The following is a 12682-nucleotide window of genomic DNA, read 5'->3' as shown; positions in this document are numbered from 1 at the left end:
TGTGGAGAAGCTCACCACAGCTCAATGCAGGAGGCCAGAGGGCCAGGAGGGAGCCGTGTTTCTACCTAGTGCATGCTGGCCATCTTGTTGAGAGCTACTGGCCCGCGACACCGGGCCCGAGGAATGGGACATCTGTCTGCGGGACGTCGTCTGCAGGGGGGGAGGTGCAGGACACTGTAGGATGCCAAAGTCTCTGCAGCCTTTTGGGGTGTGGGAGGGAGCTACCCAGCACAGGCATGGGCTGCGGAGACCCAAGGACGTATTGGATCAGGATCAGGGACCAGATGCACTGCCCTGGTGGACCGGCGCCCCTCCGGTAGCAGAGGACCTCAGGCCAGACCGTTTCCTGGGCTTGGGCTTGGGCCAGACCGGGAGGGCTGTGTCCAGAGGCCAGCCGGCTGACCAAGACCATCTTAGTGTTCCTTGCTCCCGAGACGCACTGCAGGGCTACGGTGGCAGCTCTGGGTGGGCCGTACTGCCTGTGAACTCAGAGTGAGCCTGAGGGCCCAGGCCAGGAAGCCAAGGACATTCGCATAGCCCCAATCTGCTACCAGCCTCCCTGGCAGGGTGCTCCCAACCCTGGGCCTCTACCTGCATACACTGCACCAATGAAAACACCAGCCATGGCTCTGAGCTGGGCGTACTGGTCCCTGGAGTCCAGGGGTCTCCCTCAGAAGTGACTCCCTGCACAGTCCCGAGACAAGGGTGCACCCAGCTGGGCCAGTGGGGGCCCGGGGCCGGACAGCCCCTCCTTTCAGAGGCCTGCTCCCTCCCACCGTGGACGTCGCCTCTGGCTTCGTAGCCAGCCGTGGCCAACTTCACTGGGACATTTCAATAGACCCTGAGTGTTCCTACCTGAAGCTGCCCAGCATTTAGCCAGCTATTCATGGTGAAGGGACACCCCAGCTCGATCTGGTGCCTTGGCCACCCTACGGGTCAGACTGCACTGAGCTGTGCGTGGTCCTCGGCCTCCAACAAGGACCCCTTGGGGCCCCAGGGGTCCTGGATCTAGGCCACTGAGGAGGACATGCGCCCTGCCCTCACGGGGGTCATGGTCCCAGGGAGCTACCCCTAGAAGAGGGATCCCATGGGCTTTCCAGCGAGAAGTACTAATTGCCATCAGGCTGAACCTGGGCCCCACCCCCACCCCCGCTAATCCATGCCCTACTGGACCAGGCAGATGCCCCAGGCTATCCACTCACCTGCCATCTTCCCTGTTGGAGAGGCAACCTGGGCAGAACGGCTCCCTGAAATACACGATGAGGTGTGGGGAGTGTGCGAGCTCAGCAAGGAGCCGCCCCCTGGCCTGCCCCTGGGGGAACGGACCCCTGACACTGAGCCCACACAGCGAGGTTTGGGTACTCACTTGGGAGTGCCCAGTCCTGCGTGGGGCCCTGCCCACCCCGAGAGGTCCCCCAGGTCCCCTGGGTCTCCAGCTTGGGAGACGACTGCCCACCTGGGAGCCACAACATTGCGATTTCCTCTTGCAAAAGCCTCACCTAGGCTGGGCCTGAGCTCAATCCTCTGGTGTTTGATTTTTTTTTATTCATAACCTCTCTTCAGACAATTTAGGTCGTCATCATAGACCCAAGCAAGCCAAGACCACCCCTTCCACCCACGCATACGTGTAGCTGGATGTGGAGAAGCTCACCACAGTGAAATCCAGGAAGCTCGGGGACCCAGGAGGGACAGTAGTTTCCACCTAGTGCCCGCTGGGCTCCTGGTTGACAGCCACTGCTCAGCGGCAGCAGGCCCAAGGGAGGGGAACTCTGTCTCTGGGAGCTTTCTCTGCGGGGGGAGGTGGAGGACAGGGGTCAGTCCACAAAGCTTTGCACCGACACCTCTCGGGGTCGGGGTGGCGGCTGACCAGCACAGGCATGCCCTTCGGGGACCCCCGGGATGGATCCGCACTCGGGACTAGACACCATTCCCCTTGGGACCCTTGCTCAGGCAGGGTCGCAGAGGACCCTATCCCAGATAGCATACTGGGTTTGGGCCAGACCATGAGGTCTGTGTCCTGTGGCCAGCCAACTGACCAAGGGCATCTCACTGCTCCTTGTTGCCGAGACACACGCCAGGGCAGCAGGCCAGTGTTCCCTGGATCTATTGCCTGTGACCTCACGGGCCACCGAGGCCCCTGACCAGGATGTCAAGTGCATCCGCGCAGCCCCATTCAGAATCGGACCAGAGGTGGGGAGTTCTAGAGGCCCCACCCCCATGAAAACACAGCCTGTGGGCCTGAGCTGGGCTGCGGTCCCATGGAGCCCAGGCTTCTCCCTCAGGTCTCCACATCACACCAAACTGGGAAAATCAGACCCTGGACTCACAGGGCCTCAGGCCATAACTCAGTCCACCCCCTCAACCACACCCCCCAGCTGCCACCACCACGCCCTATGGCAGCTTTCCTGGTCACAGCTGAAGCCCCATGCCAACCACTCACCTGCCATCCTCCCTGCGGGAGGGCCATCCTGGGCAGAAGGGCTCCCTGAAATACACAATGAGGGGGAGACCAAGCTCAGCGAGCAGGTGCCCACCGTGGCCTGCCCCGGGGGAAATGGATCCCTGACACCCAGCCCGCAGAAGGAGCTTGTGATGCTCCTTAAGGAGCGCACAGACCAGCTTGGGGCGGGCCCCAGAGCTGCCCTCCTGGGCGTCCAGGTCTCTAGCATAAGAGACAATTGCCCATCCTGGGACACCAACATCCTTGCGTCCTTTTTTTGCAAAATGCTCACCTAGGCTGGGCCTCAGCTCAATCCTCTGGTGTATGATTTTTTTTATTCATCACCTCTCTTCAGACATTAGGTTGTCATCATCGACCCAAGCCGTGGCAACCCGTTCCTCCCCATGTGTAGGTGCAGCTGGACGTGGAGAAGCTCACCACAGCTCAAGGTAGGCGGCCGGGGGGCCAGGAAGGACCCGAGTTTCCACCTCTTGCATGCTGGCCACCTGGTTGAGTGCCACTGGCCATCAACACCGGGCCCGAGGAATGGGACTTATGTCTGCGAGGACGTCATCTGCTGGGGGGGACGGTGGGGGAGAGATGGAGGACAATGTCGGATGCCAAAGGCTCTGCAGCCTCTTGGGGTGGGGGCGGGGGCTGCCCGGCGTAGGCATGGGGTGCAGGGACCCAAGAGTGGATCGGACTGGAAGCAGGGACCAGATGCGCTGCTGAGGGGCCCCAACGCTCCTCGGGTAGCAGAGGACCACAGGCCAGATTGCTTCCTGGGCTTGGGCTTGGGCCAGATGGGGAGGGCTACGTCCTGCGGCCAGCCAGCTGACCAAGACCATCTCATTGCTCCTTATTCCCGAGACGCACCCTAGGGCTGCAGTGGCAGCTCCAGGTGGGCTCTACTGCCCGTGAACTCAGAGTGAGCCCGAGGGGCCAGGGCAGGAAGCCAAGGGCATCTCCACAGCTCCAATCTGCTACCCGCCTTCTTGACAGGGTGCTCCCTTTAGTGGGCCTCTACCTGCGTACCCTGCCCCCATGAAAACACTGGCCCTGGCTCTGAGCTGGGCTAACTGGCCCCTGGAGTCCAGGGGTCTCCCTCAGAAGTGACTCCCTGCACAGTCCTGACACAGTGGCACACCCACCTGAGCCATCATGGCCCGGATCCGCAAGGCCCCTCCTTTCAGGGGCCCGCCTCCCTCCCAAGGTGGACGAGGCCAGCCGTGGCCAACTTTGCCGGGACATTTCAGTGGACCCTGAGTGTTCCCACCTAGAGCTGCCCGGCATTCAGCCAGCCATTCACCGTGAAGGGACATCCCAGCCTGATCTCGCACCTTGGCCGCCCTAGGAACCAAACCTGCACTGAGCTGTGCATGGCCCTCGGCCTCCGACAAGGGCCCTAGGGGACCAGGACCTAGGCTATTGAGGAGGACATGCTCCCTGCCCTCGGAGGGTCATGTCCCAGGGAGCATACCCCAGAAGAGGGAGCCCATGGGCTTTCCAGGTGAACCTGGGCCCCCACCCCTACTCCCACCCCACAACTTCATGGCCTACTGGACTGGGCGGACACCCCAGGCCAGCCACTCACCTGCCATCTTCCCTGCTGGAGGGCCAATCTGGACAAAACGGCTCCCTGAAATACAAGATTGGATGGGGGGAGCGCGAGCTCAGCAAGGAGCTGGCCTGCCCCTGGGGGAAAGCACCCCAGACACCCAGCCTGCACAACGAGTTTTTGGTGCTCACTCATGAGCACCCAGCCTTGCATGGGGCCCCGCCAACCCCGAGAGGCCCTCCGGGACCCCTGGGTCTCCAGCTTGGGAGACGACTGCCTGCCCAGGAGCCCCAACATCGCGGCTTCCTCTTGCAAATTCCTCACCTAGGTTGGGCCTCAGCTCAATCCTCTGGTGTATGATTTTTTACTCATCACCTCTCTTCAGACAATTTAGGTCGTCATCATAGACCCAAGAAGGCCAAGGCCACCCCTTCCCCCCACTCATACATGCAGCTGGATGTGGAAAAGTGCACCACAGTGAAACCCAGGAGGCTCGGGGGGCCAGGAGGGACAGCAGTTTCCAGCTAGTGTACGCTGGGCTCCTGGTTGACAGCCACTACCCAGCGGCAGCAGGCCCAAGGGAGGGGACTTCTGTCTCTGGGAGCTTTCTCTGTGGGGGGAGGTGGAGGACAGGGGTCAGTCCCCAAAGCTTTATGCACCTCTTGGGGTGGGGTCGGCAGTTGAACCATGCAGGCATGCCCTTTGGGGACCCCCAAGGACGGATCTGCACTCGGGACCAGATGCGGTTCACCTTGGGACCCTCTCTCTGCCTATCTCAGATGGCTTACTGGGGTTGGGCCAGACCAGGAAGGCTGTGTCCTGCAGCCAGCTGACTGACCAAGGGCATCTCGCTGCTCCTTGTTGCTGAAACGCATGCCAGGGCGGCAGTGCCAGCGTTGTGTGGGAATCTACTGCCTGTGACCTCACGGGGCACTGAGGTCCCTGACCAGGAAGCCAAGTGCATCCCCACAGCCCCAGTCACATACCTGGACCCCAGGTGAGGGTCTGGAGGCACTGCCCCCATGAAAACATAGCCTGTGGCCCTGAGGTGGGCTGCTGTCCCGTGGAGCCCAGGCTTCTCCCTCAGGTCTCCACATCACACCAGCCTGGGAGAGTCAGGGCCTGGAGCTACATGGCGTCAGGCCGAAACTCGGCCCACCCCACCAACCGCCCTCCAGCCGCTGCCACCACGCATCCTGGCAGCTTTCCTGGTCACAGCTAAAGCCCCAAGCCAACCACTCACCTGCCATCCTCCCTGCTGGAGGGCCATCCTGGGCAGAAGGGCTCCCTGAAATACACAATGTGGGGGAGAGCAAGCTCAGCGAGGATGCGGCCCCCGTTGCCTGCCCAGGGGAAAATGATCCCTGACCAGTCCGCAGAAGGAGCTGGGAGTGCTCCTTGAGGAGCGCACAGAACAGCTGGGGGGGCTCCCCCGAGCTGCACTCCTGGGCGTCCAGGTCTCCAGCTTAAGAGACAATTGTCGGTCCTGGGACACCAACATGCCTGCGTACTTTTTTTGCAAAACGCTTACCTAGGCTGGGCCTAAGCTCAATCCCCTTGTGTATGATTTTTTTTATTCATCACCTCTCTTCAGACATTAGGTTGTCATCATTGACCCAAGCCATGGTAACCCCTCCCTCCCCACGTATAGGTGCAACTGGACATGGAGAAGCTCGCCACAGTTCAATGCAGGAGGCCGGAGGGCCAGGAGAGAGCTGAGTTTCTACTTAGTGCATGCTGGCCACCTGGTTGAGAGCCACTGGCCAGGACACCAGGCCCAAGGAATGGGACATCTGTCTGCGGGGACGTCGTCTGTGGGGGGATAGGTGGAGGACAGTGTCGGATGCCAAAGTCTCTGTAGCCTCTTGGGATGGGGGCGGTGGCTGCCTGGCGCAGGCATGGGCTGTGGGGACCCAAGGACAGATCGGATCAGGAGCAGGGACCGGATGCGCTGCCTCAAAGGCCTCGTCACCCCCCAGGTAGCAGAGGACCTCAGGCCAGACCATTTCCTGGGCTTGGGCTTGGGCCAGACCGGGAGGGCTGTGTTCTGTGGCCAGCAGGCTGACCAAGACCACCTTAGTTCTCCTTGCTCCCGAGATGTACCCCAGGGCTGCGGTGGCAGCTCCGGGTGGGCTCTACTGCCTGTGAACTCAGAGTGAGCACTAGGAGCAAGGCCAGGAAGCCAAGGGCATCCCCACAGCCCTAATCTGCTACCTGCTTCCCTGGTGGGTGCTACCGACACTGGGCCTCTACCTGCGTACCCCACCCCCATGAAAACAACAGCCGTGGCTCTGAGCTGGGCTTTCTAGCCCCTGGAGTCCAGGCGTCTCCCTCAGAAGTGACTCCCGGCACAGTCCCAACACATGGGCACACCAATTTGTGCCAGTGGTGGGGCCACACGGCCCCTCCTTTTGGGTCCTGACTCGCTCCCACCGTGGATGTGGCCTCTGACCTCCCAGCGAGCCATGGCCAACATTGCTGGGACATTTTAGTGGACCCTAAGCATTTTCACCTGGAGCTTCCTGGCATTCAGTCGGCCACTCACGGTGAAGGGACACACCATCCCCATCTCGCGCCTTGGCCGCTACCTAGGGGCCAGACCTGCCCTGAGCTGTGTGTGGTCCTCAGCTTCCGACAAGGGCCCCTTGGTGCCCTAGGGGACCTAGACCTAGGCCACTGAGTAGGACGTGTGCCCTGCTTTTGGTGGGGGTCACTTTCTTAGGGAGCTTCCCCCGGAAGAGGGAGCCCATAGGCTTTCCACCAGAAAGCGCTCTTTGCCTCAGTCTGAACCTGGGCCCCCACCACCACCAAAGCCCTGCAACTCCATGCCCTACTGGACCAGGCAAACACCCGAGGCAGTCAACTCACCTGCTATCTTCCCTGCTGGACAGCCAACCTGGGCAGAATGGCTCCCTGAAATACACAATGGGGTGGTGGGGGGAGCGGGAGCTCACCAAGGAGCTGCCCACGTGGCCTTCCCCATGGGGAACAGACTCCTGAAAGCCAGCCCACATAGTGAGCTTTGGGAGTGCCAAGTCCTGCTTGGGGCCCCACACACCCCTAAAGTCCCTCTAGAGACCCCGGGTCTCCAGCTTGGGAGACGATTGCCCACCCAGGAGCCTCAACATCACAGCTTCCTCTTGCAAACGCCTCACCTACCCTGGACCTCAGCTCAATCCTCTGGTGTATGACTTTTTATTCATCACCTCTCTTCAGACAATTTAGGTCATCATCATCAACCAAAGTAAGCCAAGACCACTCCTTCCCCCCACGCATCCGTGCCGCTGGACGTGGAGAAGCTCACCACAGCAAAATCCAGGAGACTCAGTGGGCCAGGAGGGATAGCAGTTTCCACCTAGAGCATGCTGGGCTCTTGGTTGACAGCCACTGCCCAGCAGCAGCAGGCCCAAGGTAGGGGACCTCTGTCTCTGGGACCTTTCTCTGCAGGGGGAGGTGGAGGACAGGGTTCAGTCCACAAAGCTTCGTGCACCCCTTGGGGTGGGGTGGCGGCTGACCCACGCAGGCATGCTCTTTGGGGACCCCCATGACAGATCCACACTCGCAACCAGACGCGGTTCCCCTTGGGATCCTCGCTCAGGCAGGGTCGTAGATGATCCTATGTCAGATAGCTTACTAGGCTTGGGCCAGACCAGGAGGGCTGTGTCCTGCAGCCAGCCAACTGAGCAAGGGCACCTCGCTGCTCCATGTTGCCGAGACGCATGCCAGGGTGGCAGTGCCAGAGTTGCGTGAGATCTACTGCTGTGACTTCACGGGCCACGAGGTCCCTAACCAGGAAGCCAAGTGCATCCCCACAGCCCCAATCAGATATCTGGACCTGAGGTGGGGAGTTCTGGAGACTGGGTCTCTACCTGAGTGCCCCACCCCCATGAAAACACAGCCTGTGTCCCTGAGCTGGGCTGCTGTCCTGTGGAGTCCAGGCTTTTCCCTCAGGTCTCCACATCACACCAGCCTGGGAGAGTCTGGGCCCCAGATTTACAGGGCCTCAGGCTGAAGCTCCGCCCACCCCTCCAACTGACCCCCAGCTGCCACTACCACGCCCCATGGCAGCTTTCCTGGTCATAGCTGAGCCCCAGGCCAACCATTCACCTGCCATCTTCCCTGCTGGAGGGCCAACTTGGGCAGAACGGCTCCCTGAAATACACGATGGTGTGTGTGTGGGGGGGTGCGCAAGCTCATCAGGGAGCCGCCCATGTGGCCTGTACCTGGGGGAACGGACCCCTGACAGCCAGCCCACACAGTGAGCTTTGGGTGCTCACTTGTGAGCGCCCAGTCCTGCCTGGGGCTTCGCCCACACTGAGAGGCCCTCCAAGGTCCCTGTGTCTCCAGCTTGGCAGATGACTGCCCGCTCAGGAGCCCCAACATCACGGCTTCCTCTTGCAAAAGCCTCACCTAGGCTGGGCCTCAGCTCAATCCTCTGGTGTATGATTTTTTTATTTATCACCTCTCTTCAGACAATTTAGGTCGTCATCATAGACCCAAGCAAGCCAAGACCACCCTTTCCCCCCACGCATACGTGAAGCTAGACGTGGAGAAGCTCAACACAGCCAAATCCAGGAAGTTCGGGGGGGTCAGGAGGAACAGCAGTTTCCAGCTAGTGCATGCTGGGCTTCTGGTTGACAGCCACAGCCCAGCAGCAGCAGGAACAAGGGAGGGGACTTCTGTCTCTGGGAACTTTCTCTGTGGGGGGAGGTGGAGGACAGGGGTCAGTCCACAAAGCATCACACACCTCTCGGGGTGGGGGTGGTGGCCTACCCGCGATGGCATGCCCTTCCGGGACCCCCAGGACAGATCCGCACTCGGATGCGGTTCCCCTTGGGACCCTTGCTCAGGCAGGGTTTCAGAGGACCCTATCCCAGATGGCTTACTGGGGTTGGGCCAGACCAGGAAGGCTGCGTCCTGCAGCCAGCCGACTGACCAAGGGCATCTTGCTGCTCCTTGTTGCCGACACATGCCAGGGCGGCAGTGCCAGTGTTGCATGGGATCTACTACCGGCGACCTCAGGGGCCACCGAGGACCCTGATCGGGAAGCCAAGTGCATCCCCACAGCCTTAATCAGATACTGAACCCGAGATAGAAAGTTCCAGAGGCCCTGCCCCATGAAAACAGCCTGTGGCCCTGAGATGGCCCGCTGTCCCATGGAGCCCTGCCTTCCCCCTCAGGTCTCCACATCACACCAGCCTGGGAGAGTCAGGGCTCCGGAGGCTCATGGCCTCAGCCTGAAATTCGGACTAACCCCCCACCCACCCCCCCAGCCGCCGCTACCACGTCCCATGGTGGCTATCCTTGTCACAGCTGAAGCCAAAAGCCAACCACTCACATACCATCCTCCCTTCTGGAGGGCCATCTTGGGAAGAAAAGCTCCCTGAAATACACAATGGGGGGTGTGCTAACTCAGTGAGGAGGTGCCCCTTGTGGCCTGCCCCAGGAAAATGGATCCCTGATACCCAGCCTGCAGAAGGAGCTTGGGGTGCTCTTTGAGGAGTGCACAGAACAGACCTGGGGGGCCCCAGAGCTGCCCTCATGGGCGTCCAGATCTCCAGCTTAAGAGACAATTGCCTGTACCAGGACACCAACGTCCTTGAGTCCTTTTTTTGCAAAACGCTCACCTAGGCTGGTTCTCAGCTCAATCCTCTGGTGTATGATTTTTTTTATTCAGACATAAGGTTGTCATCATGGACCCAAACCGTGGCAAACCATCCCTTCCCATGCGTAGGTGCAGCTGGACGTGGAGAAGCTCACCACAGCTCAATGCAGGAGGCTGGGGGGCCAGGAGGGACCCGAGCTTCCACCTACTGCATGCCGGCCACCTGGTTGAGAGCTACTGGCCTGCGACACTGGGCCCAAGGGACGGGATGTCTGTCTGGGGTGAGGGGGGAGGTGGAGGTCAGAGTCGGACGCCAAAGGCTCAGCAGCCTCTTGGGGTGGGGGCAGAGGCTGCCCAGTGCAGGCATGGGATGCAGAGACCCAAGGACAGATTGGATTGGGAGCAGGGACCAAATGTGCTGCCATAGGGGTCTCAGAGCCCTTTGGGTCGCAGAGAACCGCAGGCCAGACTGCTTCCTGGCTGTGGGCTTGATACACACAAGGAGGGCTCTGTCCTAGGGCCAGCTGGCTGACCAAAATCATCTTGGTGCTCCTTGCTCCCACGACACACCCCAGGGCTGTGGTGACAGCTACGGGGGGCTCTACTGCCTGTGAACTCAGAGTGAGACCAAGGGCCCAGTTCAGGGAGCCAAGGTCATTCCCACAGCCACTACCTGAGTACTCCGCCCCCATGAAAACAATAGCCAAGGATCCAAGCTGGGCTTACTGGCCCCTGGAGTCCAGGGAACTCTCTCAGAAGTAACTCACTGCACAGTCCTAACACAAGAGCATACCCACATGGGGCAGTGAGTGCCCGGAGCCTCTCGGCCCCTCCTTTTGGGGGCCCAACTCCCTACGATCGTGGACGTGACCTCTGGCCTCCTGCCAACCGTGGCCAACTTCACTGGGACATTTCAGTGGACCCTGAGCATTCCCACCTGGAGCTGCCCCGCATTCAGCCGCCCACAGACAGCGGAGGGACACCCCAGCCTGATCTCTCGCCTTCGCTACTCTAGGGGCCAGACCTGCCCTGAGCTGTGTGTGACCCACGGCCTCCGAAAAGGGCCCCTTGGTGCCCTAGGGGACCTGGACCTAGACCACTAAGGAGGACATGTGCCCTCCCTTCAGCGGGGTCCCGACCCAAGGAGCATACCCAAGAAGAGGGAGCCCATGTACTTTCTAGCTGGAAGTTCTCTTTTCCATCGGCTGAATCTGGGCCCCCACCACCACAGCCCAAACTCCATGCCCTACTGGACCGTGCGGATGCCCTAGGCCTTCCAAACACTTGCCCTCTACCCTGCCAGAAGGCCAACCTGGGCAGAACGGCTCACTGAAATACATGATGGTGTGGGATGGGTAAGCGGGAGCTCAGCAAGGAGCTGCCCAAATGGCCTGCCCCTGGGGGAATGGACCCCTGAAACAAAGACGACACAGAGAGCTTTGGGTGCTCACTGGGGAGTGCCCCGTACTGCTTGGGGCCTTGCCCATCCCGAGAGGCCCTACAGGGCCTCCAGGTCTCCAACTTGGGTGGCCACTACCCGCCTGGGAGCCACAACATCGCTGCTTCCACTTGCAAAAGCCTAACCTAGGCTAGGCCTCAGCTCAATCCTCAGGTTATAAATTTTTATTCATCACTTCTCTTCCACAATTGAGGTCATCATGATCAACCCAAGCATTTCAAGTCCAGCCCTTCCCCCCACACATATGTGCAGCTGGACATGGAGAAGCTCACCATCATGAAAACTAGGAGGCCTGGGGGGACAGGAGGGACAGCAGTTTCCACTGAGTACACGCTGGGCTCCTGGTTGACAGGCACTGCCCAGCGGCAACAGGCCCATGGGAGGGGACCTCTGTCTCTGGGAGCTTTCTCTGCGAGGGGAGGTAGAGGACAGTGGTCAGTCCACAAAGCTTCGCACACCTCTCAGGAAGAGAGCGCTGCCTAACTCACACAGGCATGCCCTTTGGGCACGCACAGGTAGATCCGCACTTGGGATCAGACGAGATTCCCCTTGGGAACCTCTCTCTGGCAGGGTCGCAGAGGACCCTGTCACAGATGGCTTACTGGGTTTGAGCCAGACCAGGAGGGCTCTGTCCTGTGGCTAGCCGACTGACTAAGGGCATATCGGTGCTCCTTGTTGCCAAAGTCACGCAAGGGAGGCAGTGCCACCATTGCGAGGTATCTAATGCTCGTGACCTCGTGGGACAACGAGGCCCCTGACCAGAAAGTAAAGTGCATCCCCACAGCCTCAATCACATATCTGGACACCAGTTGGGGAATTTGGGAGGCCGGGCCTATACCCGAGTGCCGTACCCAAGTGAAAACACAGCATGTGGCCCTGAACCCGGCCGCTGTCCCCTGGACCCCAGGCTTCTCCCTCAGGTCTCCACATCACACCAGCCTGGGAGATTAGGGGCTTTGGAGCCACCTGGCCTCATGTTGCAACTCGGCCCATCCCCCACAACAGACCCTTAGCCGCCACAACCATGCGCCATGGCGGCTTTCCTCCTCAGGCTGAAGGCCCAAGCCAACCATTCACCTGCCAATCTCCCTGCTAGAGGGCCATCCTGGGCAGAAGGGCTCCCTGAAATACACAGTGGGGGGAGCGCGAACTCAATAATGAGGCGCCCTGCGTGGCCTCTCCCGGGAGAATCGATCCCTGACACCCAGACTGCAGAAGGAGCTTGGGTTGCTCATTGTGGAGCCCACAGACCAGTTCCGGGGGCCTCAGAGTTGCCCTCTTTGGGGTCCAGATCTCCAGCTTAAGAGACTATTGACCGTCCCAGGACACCACAATCCAGGCATCCATTTTTAGCAAAATGCTCACCTAGACTAGGCCTCAGCTCAATCCTCTGGTGTATGATTTTTTTAATTCATCACCTCTCTTCAGACATTAGGTTGTCATCATCGACCCAAGCCATGGCAACCCCTCCCTCCCCATGCCTAGGTGCAGCTGGACATGGAGAAGCTCACCACAGCTCAATGCAGGAGGCCGGAGGGCGACGAGGGACTTGAAGTTCCCCCAGACCAGGAAGCCAAGTGCATCCCTACAGCCCTATTCAGATTCGAGGACCCGAGGTGG

General features: G+C 60.3%; 1 protein-coding gene, 1 long non-coding RNA gene, 7 other non-coding genes and 1 pseudogene across 19 annotated transcripts in view; all 10 read right to left on the bottom strand.

Annotated features, from left to right (window-relative positions):
* LOC128579828 (translation initiation factor IF-2-like) overlaps nt 1-5279 on the bottom strand; it is a 237375-nt gene extending 232096 nt beyond the window's left edge. For 7 of the 10 annotated variants that reach the window (XM_053582010.1, XM_053582004.1, XM_053582008.1 and 4 more), the window contains exons 1-7: nt 4472-5279; nt 4035-4079; nt 2879-3014; nt 2441-2485; nt 1652-1788; nt 1203-1247; nt 856-929 (exon numbers count right to left, since the gene is read on the bottom strand). In XM_053582010.1, the coding sequence (XP_053437985.1) occupies nt 856-929; nt 1203-1247; nt 1652-1788; nt 2441-2485; nt 2879-2937 (360 nt within the window). In that variant the 5' untranslated portion in view covers nt 2938-3014; nt 4035-4079; nt 4472-5279. Of the gene's footprint in view, nt 1-855; nt 930-1202; nt 1248-1651; nt 1789-2440; nt 2486-2878; nt 3018-4034; nt 4080-4471 lie in introns of all 10 variants that reach the window. The other 3 variants (XM_053582013.1, XM_053582014.1, XM_053582005.1) reach the window with 2 other exon arrangements.
* Nucleotides 1507-1589, bottom strand: LOC128580196 (uncharacterized; annotated as a pseudogene).
* Nucleotides 2740-2819, bottom strand: LOC128580163 (small nucleolar RNA SNORD115). Its single transcript, XR_008378499.1, has one exon. It is a non-coding gene; the product is annotated as a small nucleolar RNA SNORD115 (small nucleolar RNA).
* LOC128580141 (small nucleolar RNA SNORD115) lies at nt 4330-4409 on the bottom strand. Its single transcript, XR_008378478.1, has one exon. It is a non-coding gene; the product is annotated as a small nucleolar RNA SNORD115 (small nucleolar RNA).
* A 257-nt stretch (nt 5280-5536) lies between the features above and the next one.
* LOC128580170 (small nucleolar RNA SNORD115) lies at nt 5537-5616 on the bottom strand. Its single transcript, XR_008378505.1, has one exon. It is a non-coding gene; the product is annotated as a small nucleolar RNA SNORD115 (small nucleolar RNA).
* A 65-nt stretch (nt 5617-5681) lies between these two features.
* On the bottom strand, nt 5682-8504 carry LOC128579831 (uncharacterized). Of its 2 annotated transcripts, none has more exons than XR_008378279.1 (3): nt 7303-8504; nt 6867-6911; nt 5682-5810 (listed from the first exon to the last, which is right to left on the bottom strand). It is a non-coding gene; the product is annotated as an uncharacterized LOC128579831 (long non-coding RNA). The 2 variants fall into 2 exon arrangements; XR_008378280.1 differs by lacking the exon at nt 6867-6911 and having other exon boundaries at nt 7303-7439; nt 7633-8504.
* LOC128580182 (small nucleolar RNA SNORD115) lies at nt 7161-7240 on the bottom strand. The gene has a single exon (XR_008378516.1). It is a non-coding gene; the product is annotated as a small nucleolar RNA SNORD115 (small nucleolar RNA).
* Nucleotides 8416-8496, bottom strand: LOC128580172 (small nucleolar RNA SNORD115). Its single transcript, XR_008378507.1, has one exon. It is a non-coding gene; the product is annotated as a small nucleolar RNA SNORD115 (small nucleolar RNA).
* Nucleotides 8505-11194: 2690 nt separating the features above from the next.
* LOC128580197 (small nucleolar RNA SNORD115) lies at nt 11195-11272 on the bottom strand. The gene has a single exon (XR_008378528.1). It is a non-coding gene; the product is annotated as a small nucleolar RNA SNORD115 (small nucleolar RNA).
* Nucleotides 11273-12434: 1162 nt separating this feature from the next.
* On the bottom strand, nt 12435-12514 carry LOC128580164 (small nucleolar RNA SNORD115). The gene has a single exon (XR_008378500.1). It is a non-coding gene; the product is annotated as a small nucleolar RNA SNORD115 (small nucleolar RNA).
* Nucleotides 12515-12682: the final 168 nt, after the last annotated feature.

This window comes from Nycticebus coucang, chromosome 2, assembly GCF_027406575.1.
Source record: "Nycticebus coucang isolate mNycCou1 chromosome 2, mNycCou1.pri, whole genome shotgun sequence".
NCBI lineage: Eukaryota > Metazoa > Chordata > Mammalia > Primates > Lorisidae > Nycticebus > Nycticebus coucang.
Note: the sequence above shows the minus strand (reverse complement) of the source record. Positions and strands in the feature narration are given on the sequence as shown.